We start from the raw sequence: 19994 nt of genomic DNA on the forward strand, positions 1-19994 counted from the left end.
AGATTAAGGAATTTATTCTAATATTCTAATTTGTGTTTTCGCTAATGTGTAGGCTGATATCTGTTTGACCAATGAGAGATTAAGGAATTTATTCTAATATTCTAATTTGTGTTTTCGCTAATGTGTAGGCTGATATCTGTTTGACCAATGAGAGATTAAGGAATTTATTCTAATATTCTAATTTGTGTTTTGAGGACTTATTATTTTAAAATAAATTCAGAGCCATCAATTAAATATCTTATAAGATGCGAGAAGCAGGACTTTAAAGGGACTTGCGGCATTATTTTAGATGAGAAAGATTGATTAGCAACTGTTAAATCATGAATGAAATATCAATGATTTTTTTCTGTATAAAATTGCTTGCGGATTTCCTTCTACAACAGCAAATTAAACGATAAAAGAAACTGTTAAAATTGATCACTACGAGCAAAAAAAACATGATTGCTAAAATATCTTTGCCACTCTATAAACAGAGGGGCACTTATGGTCAAAGCGACTGTCCTTTAGAAGAATTTGTTAACCCTAAGATTCATGAAGTTATATACATACATTTTCCTTAACTCTGATCTCTGTAAGACGGTCAGCGATCTCTACCTTCCAATCCTGTTGCATCAGGTGGAAACTATCTCCTGGAAAATAAAGGGGAATATATTTTCTAGATAATCATTCCACGCATCCTCCCACCAATTGAAAACTATATTTTCATGTTTACACCCCAGACCATTTTTAGAAAAACATTATTTTTGATACCCAGATGTTTTGAGTTTGATTGCACCCCCCTAAATTTTTTTGTTCCCAGATGTTAGGTATGATTGCACCCACCCCCCTCTCCCTTCTTTTTAATCTCCAGATGTTATCTGTTGTCCCCCGATCTCTTAATTTTGCAATTTTCAATATGTGTCTAGAATCTAATTTGTGCGTAAAATGGTCGAGATTGAAGAAAATAAAAAAAAAGATTTGTATAAGGAGAAACATTAACATTAAAAAAATAACCGCCCCCCCCCCCCCATCCCATTCTCCGGACAACAATTTAAAAATAATAGGATTGAATTATGTTTTATTCTCGTTAGAAAAATGTGTCCACCTGGAAGACTGTTAAATGTTGAATGAGCAAGCGTATCTAAACTCTGAAGAATAGAACTAAAACTAGGCCGGGCATGACAATCATATTCCCAGCATCCTTCCATCAATCCTCTAAATTAACAGATAAATAATTTATTTATTCATAAAAAAAAACATAAAAATAAAAAAAATGAGTAATAAAGGAACAATGTTGTAATACGTGTAGGCTGATATCTGTTTGACCAATGAGAGATTAAGGAATTTATTCTAATATTCTAATTTGTGTTTTCGCTAATGTGTAGGCTCATATCTGTTTAATCCCTGTTTTTACCTGAACTTTCCTTTCCGTTTCCTGGGAGTAGGAGTTTGATTATGCGCCTGCTGCTGAACTATCATCATATTCAGCTCTCTCTGCAGCAGCGTCAACTCACGCTCAGCCAGCTCTGCTTCCTTCTGCTTTATATCCTCCTGATAGATACATGTTCAATCATATGTTATCATGTTTGGTGTTTTCACAATTTTCTAAACACTTTTAAACGAGGTTAAAGTGTATATAGCCCTAATATACGCTACTTTTTTCCTAATTCTTAGGCCGGGAAATATAACGAGAGCGTACTGCATATTTCATTATTATACTATATATATAGGTTAGGCCATAATCTCCTTCCGTCATTTAATAGTGTACACTGTACACTGTACAGTGTACAGTCTAGATTAATAGGCTGGCAGGTGGAAAACTATTAGCCCCCTAGATACTTTCTAAGGATAAGTTCAAAAATAGTGAACCAATATGTCCACTACTGTCCTGCCGACCACCTCTTACCTAACGCATTACATCTGCAGCAGGGTTATATATTTTTGAGAATAACCCCATCGTAAATATACTTTTCCAGTTATGTTTAAGTTAAAGGGCAATCACGTGCGATTATTCGTTTTTTAGTTTTGACTCCTTGGCAAATTCAATAATAACTATTTTTTATCCAAATCATTGAATCGTTACAAATTTCCACAATTTTTATTCAAGATGAACCAATCTCAGGATTGTTATATCTATTTATCTCCCTTCATTTTGAAAATGTTAAGAGAAACAAACCTCCAGTCTTCAGGACATGTTGAAGGAATGGGTAGCGCCAGTTTGCCCATAGCTACCCCGTATGCTATTGCCATGTCATTAATTCCTGAACAAAAAAATTATCATTGAATAGGTAATTTTTGAAACAATAAGAATAATTTGATAATAAGAGAAAATATACAAATCCGAGCAAAATAAAAAATCAAGGGAAGCATTTTTTTTATTTAGGCGTCAGATTTCTAAAATAAGTTTTCCGGATAGATATTAGATAATTTAAAGAAGGTTAAATTTCATTAAAAAAATTTTATTCACGACTGTTAAAATCTATCTTTTAAACCTTTACTCCCCCTTAATACACAAATTTGACGGTTCTCCAAAAAGTAAATCGTACATTTCTACAACAAAGGCCAGTCAAATAAATGGTAAAATCAGTTAAAAAATATTTTTAGATGAATTGCAATTACTTCTGTAAATCGTTGATGACACCCCAATACTAAAATGTATCTTAAAATGAGCTGTGAAGGGAATATACTCGTAATATCAAGGGACCCTCCATGCAAAGATAACAATGACCGATGTAAAGGGAGTGACCGGAAATGTATGGTAGTTGAAATGAGATTGCAGTATTATTCTGAATTTTTTTATGATTCATTTGAGACCCATCAGAAGTGGAATTAACATCGTAATTCTGACTAGAAAAGTGGCAAGTTCTCATAATTTCTCGATTATCTTATAAACAAGAAATGCGCATGTAAGAGAAACCGAAAACGAAAATAAACAGTATTAATAAATGAAAACATGGCTATCTCAGACAGAATTTTCAAGGATACCGATGAAAATCGGGCCTTGCCATCTTAGCATGGAGTGTCACTTGAAATTACGCTTACAGTTCCTTAAAAACTCTGCTAATTTTACCTTTATAAGGGGTTTCTCCCGTCAATAGTTCCCAAAGAAGAATGCCATAGCTCCAGACATCTGATGCTTTACTGAAGGTTGAAGTTTTTATCACTTCAGGAGGCATCCATGCGTACGTCCCGGCAGCGGTTACTTTCGTTGTATTTGCAAACTCCCGGGCTAGACCGAAATCGGTTATTTTCAGGGTTTTAAACAACAGATCATCATCTTTATCAATGATTTCGAGGATTAGCACATTGGAAGACTTGAGGTCTCGATGGACTAGGGATATGGGAGCACCATGATGAAGATAGGCCATGCCTCGGGCGATCTGAATCGCCCAGTCGATAAGGACATCTGGTCGGATTTTTCGTCCACCCAGAACCCGATTTAGAGCTCCTCCGCGGGCAAATTCCATAACTAGTGAAAGGTTTGGTTCCTCTAGGCACACTCCAAGTAGTCCAACTATATTCTGATGTTTGAGAAGCCAAAACAGTTTTCCTTCTTGGAGCACTTTATTCTTTGTTTCTTCGGGAACTTCGTCAGGGTCTCGTCGGGCCGCTTTCACGGCAACTTCGTGACCTCGGTAGTAACCTCTGAAAACCTTTCCGAATCCTCCTGCACCAACTACCTCCCCCACCTGGAGTTCAGACCAGGATATATGCGGGGGATAGAACCGTTTCAATTCTTCCTTGGATAAATTTGAAAAATCCAGATCACAGGGTGCTACAAAATTACACGGGAAGACTCCGACCTTACCCTGGCATTTACCCGTCCACCATCCTTCATCCCCGGAGATTTTATAATCTTTACTTAGCACCTCGATTTCATCACCTTTCGTCAAGTTTAATTCATCCTCACCCTGGGCATCATAATCGTAGATGGCCGTCCACATGGACTTGGCCACGGAGTTAACCATTAATTCCTCCGTCTGGTCTACCGAGGATGAATGGGTAGGTTTGTGTACTGGAATGGGATTATTACCCAGCGGAGAATGAACTAACATTCCTCGACCTGAAAATATTCTAAAATTAGGGGATATTTTTGAAGCTTGAAAACATGAATATTTGATCTATTCCTGTTCTAATTCAACAAACTCAAACTGCTTACTCAATTAAATCAGAGTGAAGGGAGCCATATTTAATAAATATCGAAAATTTTCGAAGTATCTAAATTTTTTTCTTGAGCGCTGGTTTACGTCTGTTAGAGGGTTCATGTGTTCCCATGAAGCATAACAAATTGGATTGCAGAGGTACATGACCGATTCACAATTGTACCCTTTAAACCTTTATTTGATCAATAATGTGAAAGTTATTGTCTTTTTCCTAGGTGGAAAAGGGTTTAACTTAAACATTTTCTACAGTGCTTCTGAAGCAAGAAATCCGCAGGTCTAATTTTGTTATAGAGAATATCTATAATTGATAAAACAAAGCTAAAGGGATACATTGTGAATTGGACACGTCAGTCCATATATATGGAGGGAGTTCCTTTAACGAAAAAATGGCGCGAAGCACACTAGATGATATGTAACCTGGAGAGAGAACAGATGATAGTCCCAGTTTCTCCCGCTCGGAGCTCGTGCTGCTCCCCATACTGGACAAGGATACTCGACCATTCCTCCTGAAGTAAATTTGAAATATAACAAATATTACAAAATTGATTTAGTTTAATAGGTTCGAAATATGGTTAATTATCAATATAATATAAAAATAATAAAAGCATTAAATATAATATTATGAATATTTCCTTTTAAAAAAAAAAACCCGAAACACAGTGACAAGAATTTTAAAACAGAAAATATCTTGGGGTCTCGTTTTCATTTCTTTTTACATAAAATTAAACAAGTATTAAGCAACCAAACAATTCCCTTGATCAAACAAAAATGTTTTAAATGTCAAGCTAATTGTCACATTAATGTTAAATGGTAAATGTTAAATGTTAAATGTTAAATGTTAAATGGTAAATGGCATCCTTAAAACCACGTTAGAGCTAGAAAAAACTCAATAATGATTGTGATTTTAAGGTCAAAAACTAGATTTGTTGCTGCTACTGTATTGCCTGGATTCCTAGCTTTAGTTTATTATGCATACAGCCAAATTTAAAAACAATTTTAATTTGAAGGTCATTAAAGGTCATTATAATGTCAAATACGGGATTCCTTACTGTTACTGTATTGCCAGGGTACCTTGCATTCGTTTGATATGCATAAAGCCATAGTTAAAATATTTCCAGTTTGGATGTTTTTAAAGGTTGTTATAGGTTATTTGAAGGTCAAACACTGGATTTGTTGCAGCTAATGTAACTCCTGAGTTCCTAGCTTTCGTTTGATATGCATAAAGCCATAGTTAAAATATTTCCAGTTTGGATGTTTTTAAAGGTTGTTATAGGTTATTTGAAGGTCAAACACTGGATTTGTTGCAGCTAATGTAACTCCTGAGTTCCTAGCTTTCGTTTGATATGCATAAAGTTATGGTTAAAACTATTTCATTTTGGAGCTCATTATAGGTCGTTGCGGGGTCATTAAAAGGTTAAACACTAGATTCGTTTCTGGTACTGTATTCCCTGGGTGCTTAGTTTTCGTTTGATATGCATCAAGCCATAGTTAAAACCTTTTCTATTTGTCGACATCATTAAAGGTCATTAGAGGTCATTTGAGTTAGTGTCCAATTTTATTTTACTGTAGGAAATTCGAACACAAATCAGGCGTCCAGCCAAAAAAATGAAAGGTTTGAACCAAAAATAAGGGCAGGAACCCCTTCCCCTCCACCATCTCCAACATTCCCTTTTCATTCATTTTCCACTTTAATTTCCCAGATTCAGCGAAAAAACCAATTGACCTATTGGATGGAGTGCTCGGAGTGGCTGGAGTCCTTCCTCCACTGGAAGGTGTTCTACTAGTTCCTGGAGTACCGGGAGTCCCTGATCTACCCTGAGCACTCCCTGCTCTACTTCTACCAGGAGTACTTGCTGCTCTACTAGGAGTAACTCCGGGAGTTCGTGGAGTACTTGGAGTTCTTCCAACACGACCACCTAAACATATTTTTAATACAATTGGGACTGTAAAATGTAAATGTAATTTCAAGCGACTGTTTATGCGGTTTACAATGGAATTGGTAGGTTTAAGACCTCAAATTAAACTTTATAGAAATCCGGTAGATTTCTATAACATTTGTATCCAGATGAGATAAACAATCAAACCCAACCTATCTCTAATCCATAACATTTGTATCAATCCTTAACATTTGTATCCAGATGAGATAAACAATCAAACCCAACCTATATCAAATTCATAAGACTCGAATCCCTGTTTAAAGACCATTATGGTCCATGTCATAAATAAATATTTATTCTTAATTTCGTCACAACTTTAGAGTTAACGCGTTTCATTGGAATGTCACTGGTTCATAATTGTATTGAAATGTGTACAGTGTAACTGTGAAGTAATTTGTCTAAATTCTCAGATTTTTATTCAAGTCCATCTTTAACCATTGGAATACACGGGAGTGCCAGAGAATCAAGGATTACCAGTCCCGGGGGTGGAGCTATTTCGTAGATTTAAAATAATTCTGAAACTCAGAATTAAATTTTATTTTAAAGAAGCCTTCAATATCAGGTTTTAGCATTTAGAGAATTTTTTTTTATTTATTTTTCCCACCCTTTTTAGTTTTATTAACAAGTTATTGAGTTTATTCTTTCCTCTGATTTGCTGAAACAAAACAATCTATTCTACCATTGGTCAATTCAAGAATCAACTTATATACATGAAATTTTAAAGGTCGTCTTTTTCAATATTTTAAATAATTTCTTCGGTAATGTTACATCGTCTATACGCAACACCCCCCCTACTGAACTTCTGACCTACTAACTTTCCAACCTACTGCAATATCGGACCTACGCTAGCTGTTTATTTAGTATTATTTGAGGGTTAGGTTAGGTTAAGACAATTTCCATGGGCCGAGCGCTGCGGCTAGGACAGGCTAGGGGGCCGAGCGCCGCGGCTAGGACAGGCTAGGGGGCCGGGCGCTACGGCCACAAGTCTATCGTAAATATACTTTTCCAGTTATGTTTAAGTTAAAGGGCAATCACGTGCGATTATTCGTTTTTTAGTTTTGACTCCTTGGCAAATTCAATAATAAATATATACTTGAAGAGTATTTAGTATCATTAGATTATGAGGAGATATATAAATATCCGAGGTTTATAATTATGAGAAACAGTTCAACCTATGAAGATACCCTCCTAGTTGAAGAGCTTATAACTTAACTTATAATATTGTTCATTATTGTTTCTTAATCAACACTCATTTATCAAAATTTTAATAGTGTTCCTAATTTTCATGCATTTAAGTATAACTAGTAATTTCTTTTTGTTCTTAAATTGCTAATGTTCCTATTATTGTTCCTGTTCCTAATACTGTGTCCGACCCACCTTAAATCCCTGTCCTAATCCTATACTTTTGTTCCTAATTCCTGAACAATCTTTACATTGTTCCTAAATCCCTGTCCGAATCCTTTAATTTTGTTCCTAATTCCTGAACAATCTTTTTATTGTTCCTAAATCCCTGTCCGAATCCTTTAATTTTGTTCCTAATTCCTGAACAGTCTTTTAATTGTTCCTAAATTCCTGTCCTAATCCTTTATTTTTGTTCCTTATTCCTTAACAATATTTTAATTGTTCCTAAATTTCTGTTCTAATCCTTTAATTTTGTTCCTAAAAGTTAAAAATCTAATTTTTTAGTCTTTAGTCATTAATTTTGACTCTTTTTGAGTCTTTTAAGTCAAAAAAATTTTCGCCTGCGCCACCTTTTTTTATTCCTATAATTATTAATTTTTTTGATCCTAAAAAATCTTGCCCCCCCCCCCTCACTTAAATCCTGTATCCGCCCCTGCTTACATCCTGTATCTGCCCCTGTCTAGAATGCAATTTTTAAATGCCAAGCCACAAAGGTAGTAAAATGCCATTTTTAAAATTTAGATTTAATTTACTTTATTCATATAGCACTGCCGTTTTGTAATCTTTCTTTTATTACAAACTAGATATTAAGTGCTCGGCGATGACCATGGAATTTGATTTGAATTTGGAATCAAATTAAAACAAAAAACAATTCATTTAGCTTATGTCATCCCCAAAGGTATCCATGAGTTTACTCACTAAAATTCAGCCCATTTGATTCAGCCGTTTGGCCAGCCATTGCAAACACATAAATGAATTCTATATAAGAACTTTGTTATATGATTTTGTACTTCTACTTTATTTTCACAACAGAAACTTTTACAAGTCATAATTATTTTCTGGAGTCCAGAAATTTCTGGACCTTTGTCCTTTATTTCATCTCATCGAATTTAAGTTTAAGTTAAGTTTTTCTTGAAGGTATTAGCGGATTATTGTTTATTTGGATTAAGAGAGAGAAAAGAGTATAAAAATTATCATTGGAATCATTCAATACTCTGAAACACCCTCTTCCTCACTGATATTGCTGTGTCATCTACGGATTGAAATATATCACATAACAAAATAGTTTTTGTTAAATAATTTGTGTAGAATTTTCACAAGAAAAAAAAGAGAAAAGCAAAACGCCTGATATCAAAGAAGCCAAATGTTTTGAATTTACAGTTCAAATTTTGCCCCCCCCCCGTAGTAGCTCCTAGGAGAGGGGGAAAAATGTTGCCCGTCGCGCAAATTTCGCCCCACCCCCTTTCCTAGATTTATTTCAGTATACGCCATTGAGCGTTCCACAAGCTTTAACGGCAAAAAACGAACATTATATTCAGGGTCGTTCGAGGGGGGGGGGGGGTAAAAGGAGTGTATTTGATGTTTTACTAAGCAAATATAGTTTTATTAGACACTTAAAAGTTCACTTGTAAGTTAAATGGATCTGTAGTGTTTACGATGCACAATTGCTGTGACTGGTTTCCAATCGGAATTTCATTTCGTGCACTGGTTGCTTCCGCTTGCGCCATTTCATTGCGCGCAATTGCGCTAAAAATTGCGAAAAAGGAAGCAATTAAATATTCGCAGAATTGCGCGGTATTCAGAGCAACGGAATTGCTTTTCTATCTAAAAATCAATGTTTTTTAACTATTCGACTTACAAATTATGCAGCTGCAGATACAAGAATGGAAATACTTTAGATTTTAAAATAATCGAGTTTCATAATTGTTTCAACAGTTTTCAAATTTTTAAGTTTCTATTATTTTATTTCGTTCACACATGGATGAACATTAAAATGGAAACTTTTTTGGTTAACATTTTAAGGTTCGTGTAATCAAAATAAGATATTTTGTTACAGTGAGAACCAGAAAACCATGGAAAAGAAGGACAAGGAAGTTCTCTTGTCCCGTTCCGTTCCGTTCTGAGTAGAAGAACGAAAGAACGTTTCCATCCCCCGTTCCGTTCTAAGTAACAAACAATTCCATCCAAGAAAAAAGTTTTATAGAAAAGAGTTGGTTAAAAAGTAAAAAAAAACCCGATTTTTTAATAAAAAGTTCCTCACAGCCGTAAATAATACTTTAAAGCATATATTTTAAATTTATGGTTAAAAGAATAAGCTTAGATTATTTCTGGGCTGAGCAATGTATAATTTTGTGAGAGCGGGGGGAGGGGCGGGAGAACTAATATCCTTAAATATGTATCATATACAGAAGTTAAACTGAAACCTGCTGTGTAGTCTGTTGTCAGTTTAGCAGAGACCGGGGAAAGGGGGGATGGTGTGTTTAAAGTGGGGGGAGGGGAGGGGGGTCAGGTGATTAAATTAAAAAATCTTTAACTATTTCTAGATGATTTAGAACACATTCCTGATTTAAAATGCGTTTAGAATGCATTCTTGATTATAAGAACCCGTCACAATTTTAACCGTTCTTTTCAAGCAAAATTCCTGTTCCGTTCCATTCCGTTCTTGTACCAATCATTCCAAAATTTTTAAGAACACGTTCTAAGCATTGATTTTTTCTTCGGAATGATGGGATGTTCTTGATCGTTCCGTTCATTCTCAGGAAAGAACGATCTCGTTTTTTTAAAAGCAATGCTTGGTTTGTTTTTATGGTGATGGTTTTCTTTATTACATTGTCAATGTACGCTATAAAGAATAACCTTTTTAACAAGTGTATTTAAGCTTTTAAGGATTACATTTTAGTGTCTGAAATTTTTCAGTTTACATATACAATATACATAAAAAATAAATGAATGGTACTTAAGCTTAAGGAAAAAATTCATTATTTAAAATCAAGGCTTCTTGTCCCTCGGCCTCATCATGCTATTATGAAGATGAATATAAAATAAAATTTCTACTGTTTTTTTTAAAAGAGTTTATTTATTGACAGAATTGACATTGAGACATTGAGGCATTCTTAGTGAATTTTTGAGTACTCAAAAAAATGACAAATATCCTAGCAATTAAAATAATGTTTTTGAAACTCCCAAAAATGGCTATTATATTCCAAAATAAATGGATGAATTTTTTCCTTTTAACCAAGGGTAACTAGATTTTAGAAAATTATGAGAAACAATTTCTTTTATATGAAACTGGGAGGGGGGGGGGCAAATTCGTCACTGCACCCCCCCCTTCAGAATTGAAAGGGGGTGAACCTGCACCCTTCCACCCCCCCCTGGTTACGGGCCTGACTCATGCTCCTTGGACTTTTTAAAGTGATAATTTGTTTCTAAAAGTCGTCTAACTATTCCATAGTTTTCTAGTTATCATTGTATTTTCATGCATGCAATTTTGTATTAGCCTAATACCATTTTAGAACGTTTCAATCTTTTGAAATCTTTAGACAATTGTCTCTACAAGCATAATTGAGCTACAAACAATCTAATGTGATGCGGGACACCCTGTATTAAACTTACATTTATATTCTTGTCTTTTCAATTGAAAGTTTGTCCAGTTTATGATAATTTTCCAAATTCTTTCATTTATAGCCTAATCTGTCGGGGTTTTATTTAAAATCCATTTCTGAGTTTAAAATGGTTTACCTGAGTTGAGGAGAGTTTTATTCAATTCCGTAAATTGTTTAGAGCAGACACAGGATTTCAGCCATGGGGGGGGGGGAAAGACTTTTTAGGTACAAAGAAACCAGAAATTAGATAAAAAATAACGCACAAAGTTAAGCAAAGCTCAAAATTAATGACTAAAAAACTAAATTTTTAACTAATCACCCATTATAGTTTTGTAAGATAGATATGTTGCCTGTTTTTCATTTGATTTTAAGAAGCTAATAAAACCCAAAACTGGAAATGTAAGATGTGTTTCAATTATATGTAAATAAATTGGTATCACTGAAAATTTGTGAAACACGTATAGCCAATATTTTTATAAATTAAAAAAATTTCCTGCAAACTAGAGGATGAGTACAAACAGCTTCTCCTAAACCTGACCATTTCTTATATAAAATTTTAATTTGTCTCCATATGTTACTTTTTGCTGTACGTAGGGTTGCTAATCTTTTTTGAAAACGATCGTTTTTTGTTTCGTTTTTCAATCGTTTTGTTTTTGAAAAAAAATATCCTTTTAAAAATGACCCACTAGTTTTAGAAAACGATCGTTTTTATGAAACGATTTGTACCATTTTTATACGATCGTTTTTGAAAAAATGTATTGGCAATTATGTTAAGGATCGTTAACAAAACGACGAACTTTATAAAATCAGTTGTTTTTGGAAAAACGATCATTTTTGAAGAAAAAATTACATGCAACATTATTTTTGCGTTTTGTTAATGATCGTTAGCGAAATGACGGATTTTATTAAAACTATCGTTTTGAAAAACGATCGTTTTTAATAACAATAGTTTTTCAAAACGATTGGTTTAAAAATGACTACTTTTAAAAAACAAACTTTTTGAAAAAAAAATCGTTTTGTTTTTGATTTTTCTTCGTCGTTTTCAAAACGAAACTATTGTTTTTCAAAAAAAAATGAAAACGTTAACATACCATATTTACGATGGTATATTAGAATCCTTAATCTTAGAAAAAAAGGTAAAGAATAAGCTTCTCAAATACAAAAAAAAAATATTTTAAACCTTATATCACTATTGTAATGGATAGAAAAAAATTCCCAAATAACTTATTTCTGAATGCACTTCATTTTACTTTTGAAGAAAAAATAATCTATATTTCCGCAACCATTTAAGATTTGTTGAACTTATATTTTTATTTTTGTGTCTTTATACTTTATACTTTTTAAGTGTAGTTCCTTCAGTCGTCTATTTTTAAAAAAAATGACATTATAACAAAAAGCAAACATTAAAGAGTAAATAAGACTAAGAGGGACAGACATTTTGCTCAAAACATTTGACCTGCATTTGCTTATATTCAAAACTGATTTTATTTTTGAAAATCTTTCTGAAAGGAATTGAGTTTTTGCTACAAACTCAAATATTCTAATCCCTATATCTTTGCAACTAGATGGTGTAAAACGATGATATTTCAAACTTAGACTATTTGATCTAGCAGTATTCATAGTTTGAAATATCAAAGATCTACAACATCGGGTTGCTAATTGATAAAGGGTGGAAAAGTTAGAGTGTGTGGCAAAAACCCATTTTCTCTGTTTTGGCAAATTTATTTAAATAAAAAACCATGACAAGAGAAATGTGAAATATAATTTTTTTTAATATTCTTCTCAAACTATTCAAAACTCAAAAATTCTTAGTTATAGACAGTTAAATACGGTTAAACTTCTGTTCTGGAATTTAGATTTTAGAAAATACCATTTTGAAAACATTATTTCTTACATGGAATTGTTCTGGACTGGAATTGGAAATGGCAAAATGTTATTAGGCATAATGTTACCTAGGCAAAATGTGACTAAGCAAGTTGTGAATAGACAAAATGTGATTAGGCAAATTGTGACTAAGCAAAATGTAGCTGAGCCCCCGGGGGGGGGGGCAAATTAACTCCCCCCCCCCCTCTATTTTCTTATTGTGATTTATTTATATAACATTTGATACCTTTTTTGAAAGCCCTTGGGCTCTACTTTAATAATCTGCAAAAAAGAAAATTTTTTGTAAATCCAAATATTTTTTGCGAAATCTATTTATCAAGCAAAAAGTGCGCAAAATAAAAGTTGCACAAAGTACAAAAAATTATATATTTTTGAAAAGCCCTTATTCAAATATGAAAAAAAATTGCAAAATTTTTCAATACTAAAAATGTGCAAATTCCATTTAAAGGTATCTGTGCAAAATTTCTTTGCAAAAATTGTGCAATCTGGTTGGTGTTGTTATAAGCTTTCCCAAGAGCTATGAAATGTTGATTTCCAATGACTGGAAGTTTGTCTAAATATAGATTTAGTCTGGTATGCCTGAGGACGATCAGGCAGTAGGTATAAAAGCCCAGCTTTGAGCCTGAAGTGACGGGCATGTGTTAGTTAAAAAAGTCAGAAAATTTAACTTTCCTAGGTCAAATAATTTTTGAGTAATCATAAAAAACGATAGGGGGGACAATTTGACCCCCCCCCCCCCTAGTAAATTGGGTTAAAATTTTCCTTCAGGTTAGCTTTTTCTCTACAGGGTGTTGTTTTAAACCTTGAATATTTCCATATTAATTGTCTACGAAATCGGGTTGCAAAGGTGTAGTATATGAAAATTAGAGTTTGTGCCATAAATTCATTTCCTTTTATCTAGAACCATTAGTCTTTGCTGTCATAATCTTCAGTCAAATCTCTTACATTGATAGATTAGAGACGTTTTGAAATGTTTTGATTGGCAGAATTATTGTTATACTTTTGAAATTAAAACTCAGCCCTCATAGCCTAACGTTTTATAAACAACATTTTCAACAGACGTATATATCTAACGCTAGACTAATCAATTTAGTATTCAAAGAAAAGTTATGAAACGTTTTGATTTACATAATTACATTTTATAATTGTTATATGTTACATTATTGAAATTTATACTCTGTAAAAAAACTTTGGTTTCCCGATTATTAAAATAATAACCCATTTCTGAAACGTTGAATTGTTCATTATACTATAAGGGAAAACGTTTCAAAACGTTTTCATAAACAGTAATGCATTATTTAGTTATACAACATTACACTTTTTATAAGTTGAATTTTGAAACAAAAAAATCCTTTCGTTACGATATTCAATCAAATCACAATTAATTTTTCAAACATTAGACTTTCAAGCTCCTCATGGAAGCAAAACATTTCTTTACCTATAGGTCAAACAAGATGTAGATATTTGAAAAATAACGTTACATTACCAGAAAACGCTAAAGTTGGGGGTTTGTTCCTCTAAAGTTAACATTTAACGTTACCGTTAGGTATGAGCTCCTATAACGTTAACGTTTAACGTTAAAGTTATATAGAATATATCCAAACATTACACATTATTGTAACGTAACGTACAAAAACGTACATTTTATGTTACGTTACACTATCGATGACATCTCTAGTATCCATCCTTAACATTTGTATCCAGATGAGATAAACAATCAAACCCAACCTATATCAAATTGATAACATTCATATCCATCCTTAACATTTGTAACCAGATGAGATAAACAATCAAAACCAACCTATCTCTAATCCATAACATTTGTATCAATCCTTAACATTTGTATCTAGATGTGATAAACAATCAAATCCAACCTATATCAAATTCATAACATTCTTATCAATCCTTAACATTTGTATCCATATGAGATAAACAATCAAACCCAACCTATATCAAATTCATAACATTCGTATCCATCCTTAACAATGCAAATATTTCAAAACACTTTCGTTTTAAATAAATGTTAGAAATATCCATTTTAGATCTCTTTATTTTATTATAGTGACTTTTCAAGTCAACACAAATATATAACATTTGTATCCATCCTTAACATTTGTATCCAGATCAGATAAACAATGTAACCCAACCTATCAAATTCATATTATTCGCAAATTTTTTTTTGTAACAAAATTAGAGAAATATTACTTAAAACTTAAAAAGTGAATCAAACCTATTTTAGCCATAAAAATGATAAAAACTCACTCTCGTATCAAAGCTGATATGTTCCCCCTCTCCCCACCCCACCCACTGTTATTGTAAAAAAGTTGAAGAAATATTAACTAAAACTTAAAAAGTGAAAATCGTACCTATTTTAGCCCTAAAAATGATTAAAAACTCACACTCGTATCAAAGCTCCTCCCCCTCTCCCTACCGCACAAGCTGTCAGATTCTACACAGGCATTCGACTAAAATTATTTACTGAGGATCTACAAAATTCAACCCCCCTCTGTCTCTCTCTTGGAATTATAGTAATGACATGCGGCAATTGGGGAAATTCGAGACCACGACGCCCTCCCCAGAAAGTCTCCCTACGCCCCATGCCCTCAGAATAGCTGTCGACATTTTCCGCGGATTTTCCGCAAAATTGTTTCTTGATGGAGAGCTTATTTTGGAAGGTTACTTAATTTTTAAAACTCAGTAAAAAACAAAATTTAAAGAACTGCTACTCTGTTTTATACATTTTTCAGAAACATTTTTAAAAATATAGTTTTGTTTTTCCTTTTTTCTTGTTTTTTGTTTTAATATTTTTCAAAAAATTTTGTAACATCTCTTTTACTTGTCAATATAACATTATGAAATTTTGAATAGAAAACAAATTTTCAAATCCATATCTGAAGAAGAAAACAACTTTGCCTAATAACGTTTTAATAGAAATACTCAATTTGTTTTAACTTATGAACAAAAACGAACAATTGTGTGATAAAGTTTTATTTTTTCCTCCACCCATACATTATCATTTTACCCAACTATTTTTCCAATCTGTACTCTGCATATTGAATCACCACTCTTTAATCTTCAAATCAGAAGATTCTGAACACCTATTATTTTCACACTTGAATAAAAAGCACTTTTGAGTCTCATCTCCCACAGAAGCCATAATAAATCTGTTTCGTAGCAACACAGCAGCATTGTTTGATGTCTTTGGATCTCCAGTTCTTTTGTTAACTCTAGGATATATTACATCAGGGTTAGAAAAACTGTTTATTCTGGGAAATGCTTTTGGATTATTAGGATCTTTAACATAAGACATCATAGTGCGATAGCCCCTTGATGGGTCATTTGGATTTTTAATAAAGCTTCCATGGCCATATGGGTAATTTTCATTAATATCCTGTTCAACGTTGTGTTGACAACCCAAATTGTGACCAAGTTCATGGCCATAGCTAAAGGTTTCAACGCAGCTCTTCTTTACAACACTAATTGCATTCCCATCAAATTGGTTAGTGTATCCTCTCCCACAAGCATCTTTCATACTGGATACAAGTAATGTTGCTGTATCTGCAGTTTGTCTAAGGTTTTCTGTTGTTCCTTTTAAAGTTCTAAAATTTTTAAGCATTTCAAGGCTAGAATCCATTTCTTCAAGGTTAGCTTCCTCTATGCAAGTTTTGACTACAGTAATTGGAACCTTGCTGTTAAGAAATCCTTGGTTAGTAATAGCTATCATTTTATCCACAAAGTCATTAATGTTGTTTGTAACATCTGCAAACTTTTTAGTAAAGTAAACTTTTACTGAAATATAGGCCATGGTATGATTGTCTGTTGTTTTTTCAGGTAACTGATTTGACCATTCTCCTCTATTGACATTACCAGGGTTTAACTTAATAGCATCTGAAACATAAAAAGCTTCACCTCTATTACCATTCCTAACCAATGACAGCTGATCAAGCTTTTGAATATCCATTTCTTTCCATATATGCCCCTCTACTCCAATATGCTCAAGTACAAAAGTTCTTCCATCTTCTAAATTAGCTGTTCCACTCATCGCACTGCTTTCAGGATTGTAAGTAACTATAAGACTGGCTCCATCTCCTTCATAATTGTAAGCATTGTCATTCCCCGGAATTTTGTTCTTGAATTTTAATTCTAAATTCCCAGGGAGCAGAATACTTTTCTTTCCAAGAATATCAGAACTAATGTCAGCGATCTGACAGGATAAGAGATCAGGATCATCGCAGAACTTTGATGTTTTAGGAGAAAAAGCTCTCAATGATGCACCAGGACCTATTCACAAAAATATTTGTCATTTAATTTTCTCTCCAAATTTTCTATATATCTGCTGTTATCAATTGCTGAGCACACTGTAATTTTTTTAAATAAATCCAAAATTAAATAATTTTTGCTAATCAAAACTTTTGAAAACACTTATCATTCATATTGAATTATTCTGTACTCAGTTAAAATTTTTTTTAATGTTTTCTTGAATAGCAAGATCACAATTATGGATTAGATAATTGGAGCTTGTGAAAAAGACTAAATTCCTTGTAATAGAAATGGGTACAAAATGAAAATCCTCAAAGAAGCTGATTTATTGCCTCAAACTCTTATTATCAGCAATATCGTATCTTTGCAACTTTATTGTGTAAACCATAAATTGATAACTCGACTCTTCACTTACGTTATGTTATAGTCTTATTTTTGAATAAAATATTTTTAAAAAATTTATTCAAATTAAGGAATAATTAGTTGTCGTTTTTGGCCACCAGGTAGCGCAAAGTGGCGCCGTGGGGGTTTATTCATTCTTAATTATTGAATATTCAGTTCAGTAAAGCAGAATAAATATTACTGGCAAGTTGAATTTAAGAATTTTTAATTAAAATAATTTGAAATATTCCCAGTGGCTTGGATAAACAAAATAAGAACTATGGTTGTAATACGAGGAAACTTATTTCAGAGGTGTACGTATTTCTTGTACTGAATTGTACGTCTCTAGGCGTAAATGTAAACACAAGACAGATGTCGAAGCCTGACATGGGATCCATCTTTCTTATAAAAAATCAATGAAATATTCTGGTTCTAAGAAACTGTTATGTGATTTATCAAAATTATCAAAATTTAATGCTTTTATCCTCCTCGGATACTAAACGAACAAGGATGCATCTATTCTTGTTTACAAATTCCGCCCAGAGAAAACTACGCAACTGCAATTAACTTTCCTTGCATTATAATCTTGATAAGAGCAAAATAATTAAATTATTTTTATATAATTTAGTCAATAATATTCTTGTGATTGCCTGATTACACAATTTTGAATTAAATATACAATCTTGAATTTTACATTTCAGCAAATTATAAAGTATTATTATTAGTATTAGTATTATAGATTAAGTGATAACATTTTATTGAAATTAAATTAGAATTTGTAATATGTACTTTACTTTGTCTGAAATAGTTATTGTTATTATTATCATTGGGAATTATTATGAATCAAACTCAGTTGCTAATCACCCTCAGAAGAGAGTAAACCTATCTTATAGCGGTCCTGGACTTCATCTTTAGCCTGCTGCAGCTGAAAGAAGGAGTTTAACAAGTTCTCAAGCCTTGTACAAGGAAACCAGTTTTTTACTTAATCAGCCCTGAGTACTGGACTGCTGTGGGATATTCCTCTAAATGGAGCTTAAAGGCTTACAACTCCCCATTTTGAATAAGGGGTGCAGCTATGGTTTTTCTTAAAATTCCCCTTAGTTGGGAGCAATCTTGTTTACTCCTCCTCCTACAAACACCCTTATCTCTCTCCTACCTGCTCCACAACTCAATGTAAAAAGAACTATTTGGAGAGGCCTCCAAGTGTAGAAACAAGAAGCAAGGAGCAAGAAAAAAAGAAGAAAATTGAACAGCAAAAATTGGAAGGAAAGTCTCTTGATATTAGAGATGGGGGATTGGAAGACATCCCCCTCCCCGCCAGGATGGGGGGGTAAGAAAATCGCTCCCCCCTCCCTGTCCCCCAGAAAATATCAGAAATTGGTGTTCTGCTTAGTGATGTAACTCATATGAGTAAACAATTCAATACAGAGTTCAGAAAAAAAGAAAGCAAGATCCTCTCCATTCAATACAGAGGTCAGAAAAAAAGAAAGCAAGATCCTCTCCATTCAATACAGAGGTCAGAAATAAGCAAGATCCTCTCAATTTAATACAGAGGTCAGAAATAAGCAAGATCCTCTAATATTAGTTCTTTCTTGTAAAGTTAAAAGGACTTTCAAAAATTTTTTTTTTTTCAAAATTAGCCAAAATATAATTAAAAGATGTACAAACAAGAAGAAAATGAAGAACAAGAAGTATAGAAATTTCAAAATATCTTCATTTGAAATCATATAAATATTTAAAAATATTGTAAAAATTACTCAAAATAAATTATTTAAGTAAAAAATTATGAATCAATCTTAAAAAGCTTTACCTTTGGGGTTCAAATCAACTAATAGTTGAGGTTCTTCATCATTTTCTTGGATGTCTAAGGCTAACTCATTTTCAAATCCTGCTTTTTTATTTCCATTTTCATCAGCAGTCTGTGCTAGGTACGTTCTGGATTTTCCTGTAATAGTTATATCTATTTATTATATTTTTTTTACTGTTTTTGTTTGTTTAAGGTTTAAATTTAAGATTTTAATCACGCACATAATGCGGCATTGAAAATCTTGAATTTAAACTGAAAACAACCAAAAAACTAAAAATTCCAACAAAAGCATAATTTCCCATATGAAAACACAAAAAGTTGGGTACAGAAATTTATTTATTTCAGATTTCATAGAAATGTTTTTTTATTGAAATCTGCGAAATAAAAAGGGAAACCTGCTTTGCCGGAATAAAATGTTACTTTTTAAAAAAATAAGAAACTTTTTATACCTAAAATCATGAAATTCTTTGTAAAAATGCAGAATAAAAATTTTCTCAAAATTGAATTAAATGTTTTTCATTAATCTTTAATCCACAGAAATTAAACATTCTTGAATGAATTCTTAGTTTTTCATGATTATCATTAACAATCATGTTATTCTAATCATTTATATGCCACTATTTTTTTCATGAAACTTCCTTCTTTCTCAATAACTTTGTAATTCTTTATTTAAAATCATGCTTAATCAAATTCTTGTAAAAATATATTTCTACTGCTAATATAACATCTAAAACAGTGTTACGCGAGCCATGCTGCGTGTAGAAAGTCTGCTTGTCACCCCTGCGTATTTCTGAGTTCC

The 19994-nt window shown here is 32.8% G+C and overlaps 2 protein-coding genes across 2 annotated transcripts in view; both read right to left on the bottom strand.

Moving 5' to 3' along the window:
* Positions 1–6147, bottom strand: part of LOC111709976 (mitogen-activated protein kinase kinase kinase 11) — a 23432-nt gene extending 17285 nt beyond the window's left edge. The window contains exons 1-6 of the mRNA XM_023483958.1: positions 5866–6147; positions 4560–4648; positions 3050–4042; positions 2156–2240; positions 1085–1194; positions 546–629 (exon numbers count right to left, since the gene is read on the bottom strand). Coding sequence (XP_023339726.1) covers positions 546–629; positions 1085–1194; positions 2156–2240; positions 3050–4042; positions 4560–4620 — 1333 coding nt within the window. The 5' untranslated portion in view covers positions 4621–4648; positions 5866–6147. The remainder of the gene's footprint in view (positions 1–545; positions 630–1084; positions 1195–2155; positions 2241–3049; positions 4043–4559; positions 4649–5865) is intronic.
* A 9572-nt stretch (positions 6148–15719) lies between these two features.
* Positions 15720–19333, bottom strand: LOC111709973 (uncharacterized; the record flags this gene model as incomplete). The annotated part of the gene is made up of 2 exons (XM_023483956.1): positions 15720–17028; positions 19199–19333. Coding segments are annotated over 2 exons (1358 nt in total), but the record flags the coding sequence as incomplete, so codon positions are not given.
* Positions 19334–19994: the final 661 nt, after the last annotated feature.

This window comes from Eurytemora carolleeae, unplaced genomic scaffold (genome assembly GCF_000591075.1).
Source record: "Eurytemora carolleeae unplaced genomic scaffold, Eaff_2.0 scaffold1008, whole genome shotgun sequence".
NCBI lineage: Eukaryota > Metazoa > Arthropoda > Copepoda > Calanoida > Temoridae > Eurytemora > Eurytemora carolleeae.